The sequence below is a fragment of the Pavona decussata genome, unplaced genomic scaffold (assembly GCF_977016875.1).
Source record: "Pavona decussata unplaced genomic scaffold, jaPavDecu1.1 SCAFFOLD_27, whole genome shotgun sequence".
In the NCBI taxonomy this organism is placed as follows: Eukaryota; Metazoa; Cnidaria; class Anthozoa; order Scleractinia; family Agariciidae; genus Pavona; species Pavona decussata.
Window position 1 is genome coordinate 2552382 of NW_028145450.1, and position 14679 is coordinate 2567060.

The window sequence follows — 14679 nt, forward strand, 5'->3', positions numbered from 1 at the left end:
AAATTTAACCAAAATAGTCCTAAGAAACGTCTACGGAAAGCCTTGAAAAAGACAGAGAACACGCTAACAGAACTCCCCCCCCCCCCCCCCTCCCACTACTCTGTCCTGTCCTAAAACAAGAGTAATTAAATATACCTTTTATTGGGTTAGCCCAATTTGGTTGAAAATCCAATCTTTAGGTTTTACTTCTTTAATAATCTGTATATTTGTACATTGCTCATTTCCATTGATCTATTCATTGAACAATTATTTGTCTTCTTTCATGAAATAATTGATTACTTGCACGTAAAAGTTTTTTGTACTCTTACCTGACAAGACAGTGTATGATATGGAGAGCGGGTCATACTTTGACACATACAATTCCTTTACACATACTCGAGCTCCGGTGGTGTTGATGTACTGTAAAATAAGACAAACACATATGAAATGTTCAATGCTTTTATTGTTTGTTCCCTAGACTTCGCCTTTGTTATCACAACCTTCTACCTGCGTAATTTTTGCGAGTAAACCTTAGAGATTTATGATCGTTCGTAATTGAGTGAGTTACAGAAAATTATCTAAAATATAATTGGTGCCACGGATGCAGTTTAAACAAACCAAAAAACAAATAACGTTATTTAGAGAGGTAGATCCGAGCTCTTTGAATGGTATATTATTTAGATAGTTGACTCACAGACTGCAATACTGTTTTTAGCACAGTTGAGTTTATGACCTCGATCAAATCTTTGTCCACTATGCCACGTGAGCATTCTTACACTATTAAAAAAATGATGATTAAAATTTAAAGCTATGGTCCTTCTACTTGATTGTCTACTGGTGTCCGGACGCGGCAACATAGACCGCTGCAAAAGCTTGAAATGTTAATTATCATCAAAGCCTAGAAAACTCGTGTTACGTTGTAACATGTTTTCATGAATCATAAACCTCCATGGTAAATTCTCTCCAGTTTTTAATGGATTTCTTACAGCTAGTGATATCTCTAACAGGTGAGGTGAACAAATCTAGTACAGATTGAAGCGGCTGACCTACCTCCACCCAAGCTGTTATGGAATTGTGCATAGGATCTTGATTTCCACCACTTGAGGAATGGTTTGATGAAACGAAAACACTCGGAGCATTTTGATATACTTTAGTGAAGTTTATGTCCTATGAAAAAGTCGTAGTGGTTAGAACAGGATTTCATTTACTAATCAATTAATATAATCCACTTTGAAGTTGGCGATCCTGCGGATGTCAAGGATATATACGTCCAAAAAGAAAACATAGTCTTTTCTCTCCAGCAAAACGTTGCAGTTTAAACTAAAAACGAAGTGCACTGACCTTGCAGAAGGCATTATTGAAATCAGCAGGAGGAGGCTGAGAGTTTGCAAAATAAACTGAACTGTGTTCCGAGAAGAGAGGCTTGTGAAGAGAGGAAAACGCCAACCAGCTCTAGAGAAAAAAAGTTAACAAAAATCTTATGAAAAGTAGGTAACACTATTATGTCACTGGGCGCGTGACTTTACTATATACAAAAGCAGTTAGAGTGAAGGCTGACCTAATGTTACACTTAAGAGAAGTAGACAATAGCCGATTAAGTTTTCTAAATGGTGTTTGTACAAATGAGAGAATTCAAGAAAGCTTAATATTTTTACGCCGATATAATATTTTCCATTTAGAATGAGTACATAGAGTATAATTAACTGATAATTCAGTTTTTTACATGTTTTCGATGCGCTTCACCTTATTAAAGTTTAAATATTGTGTTCTTGAAAAGGGTTTTTCAGGCAATCTTATAAAAACTCAACAAAGAAGATCTTTGACTGAAACTAATTTCTTCCTTACCCTCTGTGCAGTAGGTAAGGATGCCGTATGTGGCACCCATGAACTGGGTTAAATCAAAACATAAACGCAGGGCAAAACAGCAGGAAATTGTATGCACTTACAACGTAAATATCTTCATGAGAGCCTGCGTAATTTTGCAGTTCCCTCAAACATATTTTCAGGGAAGATTGGGAGAGGTCCTCCAACCAAACACTGGCAGCATCCCTTTTTAGTCCAGCATGGTGGTGTGCCGCGGTAATAAAAACGGAAGGTTTCTTTGAAAACTTACCCTGTAAAGTAAAGTAAATAAAAAATAAAAGGTAGAATTTTTATTATGCGACTTAGTTATACCGATGCTACCTTAACGCAAAATACCTTTATAGTTTACAGTGCATCGTATGAATATAACTCTCACAAGTAGTGTAAATACTCGAACCAGGCTATTTAATGTCGCATGCTAAAGTCTCAGTTTAATTTAAGAAATAATTTAAGAAATCTATCGTGTGACTCTGGCATTAAACTATCTAGACCGGCTTGGAGGTGGGGATTCTACTAACGGCGAATTTGATATCAAATAATTTTTTTTATTAGTGTTTGAGCAAACGCCCTTGCTCTTCTGGAATTAGTCAGAAATTTATCTGGAAAACATCTGATCTGGTCGCAGTTAGTGTTCATTGACTTTGATAATACCATGGCAACGAATTCAGACGTTTTTTTTTTGTTTTGTTTTGTACTTTTTTTCAGGGGGGGGGGGGGGGGATAAACATTTCAGTTTTAAGAAGAAGTAAAATTCTTTTTCTGACGTACCGTATTTTGTTTTTGGATTGTTAGCTCTTAATAGTGTTCCTGTGTTAGTTTCGACTAACTTTTTATGTCAATTTCGGCGTCTTTTGAAAGTATTGGCTAATGCATTCAGAAATGCAAGATGGCATGTCCAAGACGGTTGCCATTGGAAATCATGACAAAATTAACACGTCATATGACGTCGTCAATTAACGTTGTGGAACTGAAAAAAAAACGTCTTTGGGCGTACTATCTATCATGCAAGTGTCACTGCCGTAGCTTTAATAAGGCGGGCGCAGAATTCGCCTAGGCCCTCCCTCCGCCCCCTGAAAACAAAGGAAAGCCAGGTCTAGATATAGTTAAATGTGCACTTCTGACCTGAGGAAAAAAGCTTGCGAACAGCAACCCCCCACCCCTCCCCCACCATGACAAGGAAAAAAAAAATGAAACGAAACAAACAAATATCACTTACCGAGGGAAAATTCACAGTCTCACAAGTCGTTCCAGTCCACCACTGTGATATGCGCACCTCTCCACTGACACCACCAACTGGAGCTCCCTGATAACCCATCCAGTCAACGGTCACGTTAGCACTAGATTTGCGTTCGTTAAAACCGGCTGCCATCACACAGGCGGTAAATTGATAATAATTTACGTGTTCAACCCAAGAAACTGCGGCATCATGGACAAAGGACTTGTCACTGGTGTCAATGTGATTGACAGTAATCTGTACTTCAATGGGTTTGTCAGGGTAAAAAACGTACGGTTGGAAACGGATTACCTCACAATGGGAGTACCCCAGTGATGGAATGTGTGGCATGTGACGACGACCGCGTTGAAATGGAAATCCTGTTATCATGATACAAAATGTAAATCAGCTTAAGTGACTGTAGATAAAAATTGTTGTTATGGTTAAAAAATATATCAGTAAAAATGACTAGAAATGATATTTGAAAAGAATTGGCAGACATATAAGGGCGTTATTTCGGGTTTTCCATGTAAACACAAATGGGACATTTGAAATGCTTTATTGGAGGACCTAATCTTTTTTTTTTTTTTTTCTACTTTAATTTTCGAGAAAAAAAAGTAATTTACTAAGAATTGTAACAATTCGTCAAACTCAAGTAAATTAAGGCATGGGTCTGGCAGTTTTGTCGATCAAAAAGTCAAGGGGTGGTCTATTTTCTAAGGCTTTCCTCCTAGTATCGTAAGACTTAAGCAGACCTATAGGTTTAAAATCTTGTCATTTTGGTATGTAAGACGTACGCAAATAGCAAGGGGTGACAGGCCTACACGACTTCTAACAATGGAAACATTTTTGATGTGTAACCTCTTTATATTTTTGCTCTGACAAGCATGTCATTTAGAGATTTTCCTTTTTTAAAGGAAATTAGTGGTGGCTCTTTGAAGATTTCTCGTAGGAAAGGCTGGGTTTGTATTAAGTGCCATTTTTCCATTAAAACATGTTTGAGGCTGGGCACGTTGTATATCGTCAGTTTATCAGTGTCCCACAGAGAAAAAAAAATATCGTCAATGTAACGTTTCCAAACTGTAGGTTTTACGGCGCTGTAGCAAGCAATGTGAGTCTGCAAGCAAGACCGCGGTTTCGAATCTTACGCTTAGGCTTTCCTCTTAGTATCGTAAGACTTAAGCAGACCTATAGGTTTAAAATCTTGTCATTTTGGTATGTAAGACGTACGCAAATACGTGACTCAGTAAGGCCAGAAAATGCTGGAAAACTTTACACCAAAAATTGTAACAGGTTATACGGATAGTGATTTACCTTTATTGGTACCAGACAGGTAAGAAGGGCGAAAATAAAAATTTTGTGCTTGGAAATTATCGATTTTTTTTGTTAGCTGTGAAAATAAACAATGTTTTATACTAGTGCCCAGTCTCCCATAAAAATCGTTGTTGTTTTCGTGCCTTTAATTTTAGGTATCTCAAAGTTGCCAAGCGTGTACATAATATACGCAATATTCTTAACAGTATAAAACTTGTGGTAGCCTTCAGGAAGTAATAAAAAGCTTACCATTTTGCTTTAAAGAATTTTAAGCTAAAAATAACTCCGGTAAGTCACGTGACAAGATATGACCTCTCTAACCCTTTCATTTTCTATAACGTATTGTTATCAAGTAGATCGTAAAGCCAGTTTGTGTTATTTAAAATGGTAACAAAGTTACACCACCCCCTCAATTTTTCGGGAAAGGAATGTAGGCCTATGCCTTAATTCACCTGAGAACTCGTGCTTTGTACGCGTGTCTACAATGAGCTCTTTAGATTTCGCCTTTTCGCACGTTTTTCCCGCCATCACGTCCTTCTTTACGTCAAAATTCTGATCCCAGCCAAATCGTTAAATTTTGTTTCTGAATTTATAGAAAATTGGCAATATGAATATTTTACATGGTCATCATCCATTGCTATTGCAATATGAAATGCTTGTCAATACATGAAGTCATGTCAAATTCTAACCTCGTATTTTCTATTATCCCTCGCAATGCCCGTATCTCAACTCCTCAAGAAGCATAGAATAGCGTACCCCCACCGATTAATTGTGATGCTTCCCGCTCCTGCTCGCATATCGAATGCCACTCCTAAAATAAGCCAGATCCTGCACACCACCTAACCTGATTTAGTTATCTTCGACTATAAAATAAAATGACCTCAAGTTCTTAAAGGGAACCTCTACTCCAAAAAAAAAAAATGGACGGTAAATTGTTGGAAATAATGTCTAAATTTTAAATTTTAGTTTAAAAAGTTGAAATAACATTCAAGTGTGCTTAAAATTAGATATGACTTGAACTAAAATTTACAATTTAGACAGTATTTCCAACCATTTACCATTCGTTTTCGGAGTAGAGGTTCCCTTTAAGTTTCTTAGCCATTTGAGTTTTAAACGACTTGGAACTAATTCACGATAGCTTTTAGAGGAACTCCAGCGTTGTGAATGTGTCTAAGTGTAACATCTTTCCTTTCCAAATGGAAACACGTTTTCGTAATATTAGTGTCTCGATGCGCATCTTTTAAAAGAGTATTATGCCGTAGTCATATGTTAAGTAAACGTTGCTTATTATTGGTTTACATAATGTCTTTTTACCGTCAGTCTCCAGAGACGTATCTAGAATTCAACCTATATGTAACTAAGCATACCTTCACAGCTGCCAGGATGTTGTACTGTAAAATTCAGTTGCAGCAAGCACATTTCCTGTTCAAATAGGCACTTGTTGTCATAAGTCGTACCATTTGAGGAACAGATTGGTTCTTGAAATGAGGGACAGTTCTCAACACTGACACACCGAGCATCGGAAGGCCCAAAAGCCTTACAAAGACAGTGGTAATCGCACGTGACGTCTAAACATGGATCCAAGTCTAGAAATATGTGCAAAGGAAGGAATGTTAAGAGAAAGTAGAACATCCGGTTGGAAGCAGTAAGAGAGCGTGTAGATTTGAAATTGGGTTCAGCGGGAGGATGAATATAAGAAATCGCCTGTATCTGGCTTGGTATTATGGCAGATATCAAAACCTAAAATGTCAAAGGCCAAATACATTCTTTTTGACCCCACATAACATGGAGATGTGTACAAGTGTATTAGTATTAGCGTCATATCTGCTATGAATGTACCTGAAATGGTAGACAAATGGGATTGGGGCAAATATTTCAATATATGCCATTCCCAATGTATCATGATCTGACCTAGAAACCATGCTATCCACTGTCAATGACATAGTACTTTCCCACCACTTCTCCAAAAGACAACATAACCGATTTGGGTACACGGGCTCAACACTGTAAGTGTGGGTTGAAGAACGGATAGATTTTCATTCGTGCGTTAAAATTTGTATCGTTCGCATAAAAAGATAACGTCAATGAGAATTTGTCCTAGCCTAAGACTTTGACCTTTTCTTATACCTAAAGAAGAATTCATATAACAATTGTTGGAAATATACATAAATTGTTGCTTGGTCTTCATTTACAACTGATTTTGCGTACCTCCAATAACCACGTAATCTACTTGGATGGCGTCTTTGTTGTTTACATCACTGTTATAGTGTTTCACACAAATTTCTGTTTCCATTGTGGATGTGTGCTAAAATTGAACAGAATTGTTTCATTTGTGGGGTTTGAAATAGCAGTGATGTAAATTTTAATAAAAGCTTTTATGTGCTATTCAAGCAAAAACCACCACATTCTCTGACTTTTCCCACACAATAAACGGAAATTTGACAAAATTTAAATATCCCTGGTATTTTATTTATCCATAGCAATCATAACTTAAGGCTATATAGGCCGATGGGGCAGGTATCCCACCCGCGCTGACTTTGCACGTTCATCACTGTCCATTGCGGATTCAAAGAATACATTTTTTTTGGTACTATATGTCTTCCAAGTCTCTTGGTGATGTGGTCAATCGAGATGGAGCTAGAAGACTTCGGTCTTGGCAGACTATATCAATGCTAGAGTTGCATCATTTATCTTTTTTGCCACTTTAAAGTTCACATTTTTTTATATTTTAGTTGAGTTTCTTTGCAAATCCAGACCCTAGACTGCTTGAGTAAGTTAAGTGTCTAGTAAGGGTGGAACTCTTCTCATAGTACACTCAAAATCAGGTATAAAACAACAACAACAACAACAACAACAACAACCAGTATTGTGATAAAATTTGAAGTAAGTAGAAAATAGATTAATGAACTTGTTTGTATTCTCATAAGGTAATGTAAAATTGTGCCTCCGTACTTTCTCTTAACCAATTGCTTATTGGATCAACGATAATCATAACAAAAGTTAAAAAAAGGACCTCAATCCAGCTGGCAATTGCGTCACATCCAGATCCAGCAGACAGACGCGAATTGTTATACTTGCGTTTAGGCGTCACCACTACCACAGGAGGAACAAAGAATGGAGCTGTAAAGTTGATTTTCTATGAGAAAAAATAAACAAATATGCATAAACGTATAGGATGATGATGACAGTTATTAATTTTCCTTATTTACTTCTCCTTACCTGACAGAAAGCATAGTTATCTCTGCGAGATGGTGAGGTAATGTTTGCAAACAACAGACTGTTCGTCAGGGTAAAATTGTCCAGATTGAGGTTAGTAAATGCCAACCAGTTCTGCAAGAAAGCAAAATAAATGATTGCTCAAGTTAGCCTTTTCTTTAATCGAATATAACCCTCTCATTTAAGTTTTTAAAATCTTTTGGGTATTTGACCAAACTGTCTGACAGGCTACTATACCAGTTTGGACATGCTACATTGGTGTTTCTTTTCACCTCTGTTGTTGTTTGTACTTTCCTATTCCCCTTTTACCTTTCTCCTCTTAGCCCACGCCTTTTTTTTTATCTGGATCAATGCATTAAGTCCAAAACTGTTTCTCAATTTACGTTTACAAAATGGCACAATGGACTGAAATGGCCTGCGACTTAAGCCATTGATCTTAGAGTGCCCCTAACCCTTCAATTTGTTTTCTTTTGGTAGATTTTTATATCTATCAAGAACTCATTTTCGAAAAAAAAATTGAGAAATAGTGAATCCTTTTTTTTTACGAGCACTAGAAGTGAAGGCAATATTGTCAATATTCTCACATATCGTTCGCATTAGTCCCCCACTCGGCCAAATGTGTCCAAATATTGAGCTTGACGTAAGAAAAAGACATCGCGCAAAAATATCCGAAGATTCGCGATAATGCTTCAATTGTAAACAGAGAGAATGGTTGCAAAATGTGTGGTTTTTGATGCAGCAACTCTCGAAATGTAGAGAAAGGAATCAGCCTACTTTCAACGCTTCGTGCTTTGGAATGGTGTCCTTTTCTTACGTCACAGCTAAGAAAGTGTCCAATATCGAACGCTTCTCATTGTCTCGTTTCTAATGAGCCCACGAGACAAAAATTTGTTCAGCGGGGCTTAGAGCGCACAAAAATTTAAAAATTTCAGTTACTTTTAGCGCTCGTAAAAAAAAAAGGATTCAATATTTCTAAGAAAAAGAAAAAAACATTTCGAGAATGAGTTCTTCACAGATACGGAAATTTACCAAAAGAAAACAAATTGAAGGGTTAGGGACACTTTAAGTGCCGCTTTGCTGGATTCACTATCTCATTTGGATTTTTCAGGTTTTCCAACACATCATCAAAACATTCAAAAATTGACCTAAGAACGTTTATTTCTTTTAGAATAACCCTAACAACGCGCCATTATGATTCAGAACTATATCGCAAGCATTTGTTAAGTCTTGGTAACCGAGCGTCCTACTCAAATCTCAGGCGCAGGCGCTAGGAGCGCGAGTGTTAACTCATAAGGGTTAACGCTGGCGTGCTTAGTGCCGGCATCTGGGATTGGAGTACGACGCGCGGTAACCAAGACTTAACGAACGCTTGCAGTATAGCTCTGAATAAAACGTAGGGTTAACGTTTTTAGGCTATTCTACTTGATATAAATATGGCGCAACGATCAGAAAGGACAAAAGACTACTTCATTGTGAGTAATTCAACTTTATATGAGATAAAATATAATTTTTATTTAGTCGAAACCCTCTTTCCTATAGCCCATGATAAAACTAACAAAATGTAAAATGGGAAAAGTACCATAAAGACAATGTTTTATAACCAAAGAAGAAAGACATTTTAGAGGAAGAAGCAACATCGTTGTCAAAATCGTTTTTCGATTTATTTCTAAGAGATTCATTTCACAATAAAGGTTTCAAAATCAAAGTGTCCTTATATTAATTTTGGAAAAGTCACAAGGTGTGCTTATTGTTACGTTCACTCCAATAGGCACGAATGTTCGAAGTCAAGTCCGGACACTTTCTATTTCCGTCCAACTCACCCTTGAAAAGGGCGAGTTTATTTCTTTATAACATAAAGAATTAAGTTACAGAAGACAAAAGCAATATCTTAAAAAATAATAATAATAATAATAATACGAAGTAATTACTCACAATTTTTATGTTTTGGTGTAAGCCATCAAAAAGCTTGGTTTCACGGACACAAAGAGTGAAACTGTCCACACTGGGATGTTGAATCCACAGCGCCATGGCATCCTGGGGTCTTTTGGCTAACTTGTGAGAAGGGGTTACAAGTACAGTTGGTGGAGTCATAAAACGCTAAAAAAATCAAATATAAAACAAGACGAAATTAAAAATAATTGAACGGTACTTGTTATCACCATTCAAAAGTTCACTCACTCACACACTCACTCACCCACTCAATAACATTAGAAATGAGCTGCATTCTCTCGTTACAACACAGGATGTTTTTTTTTTTTTTTAACATAAATGATGAGGATAAGATACGGTATTTACTTACCCTAGAAAATGAAACCACTTAAAAAAAAGTAGGTAAATACACATATTTAATGTTTCAGAAGAGCCAAAAAACATCCTAAATTCAAAATATAATGAAATATAATAATTTTATACCAAAATGAGGACAATAGAGCCAAACGTATCTTTGACAGACAGACAAACATATTTAGGGATAGAAATGACTTGATCTGGTCATTATACCTCACGCATTCGCATTGGTAAAAAAAAAATAGTTTTCAAAGTTCTATCTTCAAATTCAACTTTCAAGTTTATTTGGTGTTGGATAAATTTACATGTATAATTTCTCGGCGCCGAAGGTAGCAAAGCTAATCTAGGCGGGCCAGTATGACGAAAAAGAAAGAATAAATTTTACTGCTAAGTAAGAAGGAAGACTTAGCTATAATATCAAAGATACAAGAATAAGGGAAGGTTTTTGAGAGGTTACTAATAACAACAATAATAAAACGGTCGTTCTCTAATTCCGATACGACCACAATTACAATTAAGAATAAACTTTTTGATGCTCTTTTCAAACTTATACTATTATATGAATGCGAAATTGGGGAACCTGAATTATTATCATATAAGACTTATTTTGAAAAAAAGCACAGTTGAAAAAGTCCATATCAAGTTCTGCAAAGAAACAATAAATACACCATGGTACACACAAAGCCTGCCTGTCGGACAGAACTTGGGCGGAACCCATTAACTATAGACATAAATACTTCAATTTTTAGTTACTGGCAAAGCCCACTACATGAAACAAACAATCCTCTCTTAAATAAAGCTTTTTTGTTACGCAAGATTTTTTTGATGTATTAAATAGTGATAGTTAATACGAATGCCCTCCACAAGCAATAAATTAAATGGACAACATATCAAGAATGCTCGTTCCTCCCTTAAGACGCAACTAAGAAAAAAAAATATTTAAAATTCAAATTAATGTTCCAGAAGAAAAAAAAAAGTTCTTAGAATCAGTATGTAAATAATGAGTTGTTTCACTGTTTTTATTTCAATTATTCTAAATTGTAATCTCCTTGTTTCAGTTAATCCGCTATTCTAGTTAACATCGAACCTTTTATGGTAACTAGACAAATATCTCCCTTTGGAAAGTAAGGCGCAATAAAGATACCCTATCACGATCACTATCGCTCACTCACTCACCAACTTACTCACTCACTCACTTACTCACTCACTGACTCACTCACTCACTCACTCACTCACTCACTCACTCACTGACTCACTCACTCACTCACTCACTCACTCACTCACTCACTCACTCACTCACTCACTCACTCACTCACTCACTCACTCACTCACTCACTCGCTCATTCACTCACTCACTCACTCACTCACTCACTCACTCACTCACTCACTCACTCACTCACTCACTCACTCGCTCATTCACTCACTCACTCACTCACTCACTCACTCACTCACTCACTCACTCACTCACTCACCCACTCACCCACTCACCCACTCACGCACCCACCTCCCCACTCACTCACTCACTCACTCACTCACTCACTCACTCACTCACTCACTCACTCACTCACTCACTCACTCACTCACTCACTCACTCACTCAAAATCGTCACGTGTCATTGATTTTGTGCCAGCATTGTCTGAAAAGTAGATTAGTAGCTCATGAGCTTTTGCACCTCTGTCTGGGTGCTTATGGTTTAGAACCGTGAGAAAAAAAAGCTATGATTTTGAACTTCTAACATGAACCTCAATAAACGAACTGCAATGGATAATTAAGTTTATACCAAGCCCAAGCTTCTGTAATTTCTAAAGTCTAGGTTAAACAAAATATCGATAATAGAGAGGACAAATCAATTTTGAAAAAAAAAAAAAAAAAAAAAAGGTCTCGACTGCTTACTTTGAAATTGGCGTCCCGTAAGCGATGAATGATTTTGGCAAATAAGGTTGAAAATACTGTCCGTCTAACTTTTCGCAAGGAAGGGAAATTGTCTGACTTGACCGACGGTTTCTTTTTCTATTGAAAACTGGCTTAAGTTGATAACAGAATCAAAAGGCCGTTACTTTTAAGATCCTATTTTAAACCTAGAACTCTGATTACAAATGAAGCCAGTAGGTAGAGGTGTTTTTACTTCTTTTTTGCTAATTGAAATTTCATTAAATAAATAAATACTAATGTAAATACTTATTATGTTAACCTGTGGGAAGTCGATCCTTTTGCATTCTGTCCCAGTAGTCCAGGAATCCAAGTTAGCAGTTCCTATTTGAGCCCCAGAAGGAACGGATTGGACAGCGATCCAATTCACCTCTGCTGTTCCATTAGAACCTTCACCGTATTCAGAAACACAGGTGGTGAATTGATTTTGATCTTCTGATTCAACCCAAATAGCTGCACCGCTACCACGAGTTGGGCTTCTTTCCACCGAATGACCAAATGAGGCAAACACTTTCACTTTCTTTCCGCCATTGAAAGGTTGAGAAAACGATATTTTCTTGCAAGCGAACAGTCCTGGACTGGATGTCGTCATGTTGACTTTTCCGGCCTTAAAACTGGCGGCTATTAAAGGAGAGAATATACAAAGACTTGCTAAGACTGAATACCTTTTTGTGATTAGTAAATTAATCCTCAAATGTATTTTGCTTGATTGTATAGTCCATCCTTGAGCACCCAACAAAGAATTGCAGTTCACATTAATTCAAAATGACAAGGAAGCTATGCAAGTGACCATTAATTGTAAAAATTGCAATATTTGCTTTTAAAAAAAGGTTTAAAGACCTTAAACTACCTCCCCAAATTATCTATTATCTGGTTACTTCCACAGCGATCTACTTCCGCCCCACCCCCAAGTCTGTCTGTTAATCTTTGCGCTACAATTAAGAGAACAAATGACGACATATACTAAAAAAAGTCCAAATTAAAGCAAATGGGGGTTTTGCAGTTACCTTCTCTTCCTCCAATTAACAGCACAACTGTAAATAACACAAAGCCAAGGTGCAGGGGGAGATAGCACTCGTCAGACATCTTGCCTCAGCTGAAGGAAAACCTTCATGCAGTGAATGTTAAATGCAACACGTTTTCGTGATAATCATATTCGTCTGCTCACGAATGAATTATTCTGGCTCGACTTGAAGTGTTTTTCTAATGGAAATCCTTTTTGAGAGGTTAAGATGTAACCCTTACACGTCAGATTGAAAAGGCTCCTTTCAGTTTAATATTTGTTAAATGCCTGTTTAATCCTCGGACGTTCACATTGGATAAGGTTATTCAATTTTGTTTAATTATTTAATTTAATTAATTTCAGAAAATTCTCAGCTGCAGTTAACTTATCGACATTCCAGCAATTAAAACGATTATCCTTTGCCCAAAAAATGTTGTTGTACAATTTATTTACATAATAGTTTAGTTATCATTATTTGCAGTGGAAATAAATAATCTAAAAGAAACTATAGTTAAAAGAAAAAAATAAAGAAATGGAATTAGACAAATTATTTGCGGTGATAATGACTTTCGGCTAGTGGAAGTAGGCAGATGAAATTCAAAATAGAGATGCCTTTTTAAACCTACATGGCCCAGCAGTGAACAACTCCTTAGCATAACTTAAAATTGAGGGAACATCTGGACATTCACCCCGGGTGTTTATATCGATGAAAACCATTTTTATTTTATTGTTATTTTTATTCATTTATTTTGCCACACCACAAATACAATGTAAACAAAAAACAAAAAGACCTAAGGAAACTATGAAGCTTATATTAATCAGGTCTTCTCAGTTATTATTTTACAAGATGAAATCAAAAAAGAAGATAAGAACACGACGACGGATACAATTACAATTTCATGCAATTACAATTTCAAACGGAAGGATATATTACGAAAAGAAAAGCTGCAAGAAAATGAAAACTACTAATAGTTATTAAATAAAAACGCCTTAAGTGCTTTCTTAAAGGAGATAGAGGAGGACGAGTTGACGATTGCGGTACACAAGGAGTTGTAAAATTTAGGTCCCTGGTAAAAAACGGAAAATTGCTTGATGTTAGTTCGACAAAGAGCCAAACGATAAAAATGAGAGTTTCCTGTATGATACGAATGAATTTCTTTCTTTAAGGTAAATTTACTGTCAAATTTTAAAGGAAGGGTACGGTTTTGGTAAGAGTACATGACTAAACCTAATTGAAATAGGTGTATGTCATGAAATTTTAAATTACCAATTTTCTAAAGATTGGATCAGTATGTGCATAGAAATGGGTTTTTGCTATAGTTCTCACCACTCGTTTCTGAAAAATTTTAAGACGAACAAGGTTAGATTTGTAAGTGGAGGCCCAAATTAAGTTGCAGTAAAAAAAGTATGGGTAGACTAGTGAAAAATATAATGTTCGTAGAGATTTTGTCGACAAGTATAATTTAGATTTGCGAATTATTCCAATAGACTTTGTTGAATACAACCATCGAGTGAAACTTCTAATGGATCATGCCAGATGAGACTGACTGCTATATTTGTTTCATAATATTGCAAGGTATGTTAGAGCACTTATCGATAAGTATAAAAACTGAAAAATGAAGTTAGAATACTTGTTAATCGGGCGTTTTTCTCCAATATCTGAAATTATAAAATAATGTACACAAATGAAATGTCGTCCTTCGGAACTGATTGAGCTCCAATAAAGGCGCACAGCATCAATCAACGTCCCCTTGCTGACCTTCAAAGCCTTCGCCATCCTTCATGTCTGCAAGTCATGCAAGCTGATCAAAAACTTGCGCAGGTATTGTACTTCGGGGATTGATACTGTTGTGTCGAATAATATTACGATAACAGG

The 14679-nt window shown here is 36.4% G+C and overlaps 1 protein-coding gene across 1 annotated transcript in view; it reads right to left on the reverse strand.

The window, feature by feature from the left end:
• Positions 1 to 12953, reverse strand: part of LOC146485320 (uncharacterized) — a 40323-nt gene extending 27370 nt beyond the window's left edge. The window contains exons 1-12 of the mRNA XM_085103645.1: positions 12808 to 12953; positions 12063 to 12421; positions 9518 to 9682; positions 7589 to 7699; positions 7383 to 7505; positions 6578 to 6674; positions 5737 to 5955; positions 3059 to 3435; positions 1926 to 2093; positions 1321 to 1431; positions 1030 to 1146; positions 309 to 399 (exon numbers count right to left, since the gene is read on the reverse strand). Coding sequence (XP_084959771.1) covers positions 309 to 399; positions 1030 to 1146; positions 1321 to 1431; positions 1926 to 2093; positions 3059 to 3435; positions 5737 to 5955; positions 6578 to 6674; positions 7383 to 7505; positions 7589 to 7699; positions 9518 to 9682; positions 12063 to 12421; positions 12808 to 12886 — 2017 coding nt within the window. The 5' untranslated portion in view covers positions 12887 to 12953. The remainder of the gene's footprint in view (positions 1 to 308; positions 400 to 1029; positions 1147 to 1320; positions 1432 to 1925; positions 2094 to 3058; positions 3436 to 5736; positions 5956 to 6577; positions 6675 to 7382; positions 7506 to 7588; positions 7700 to 9517; positions 9683 to 12062; positions 12422 to 12807) is intronic.
• Between the last annotated feature and the right edge of the window lie 1726 nt (positions 12954 to 14679).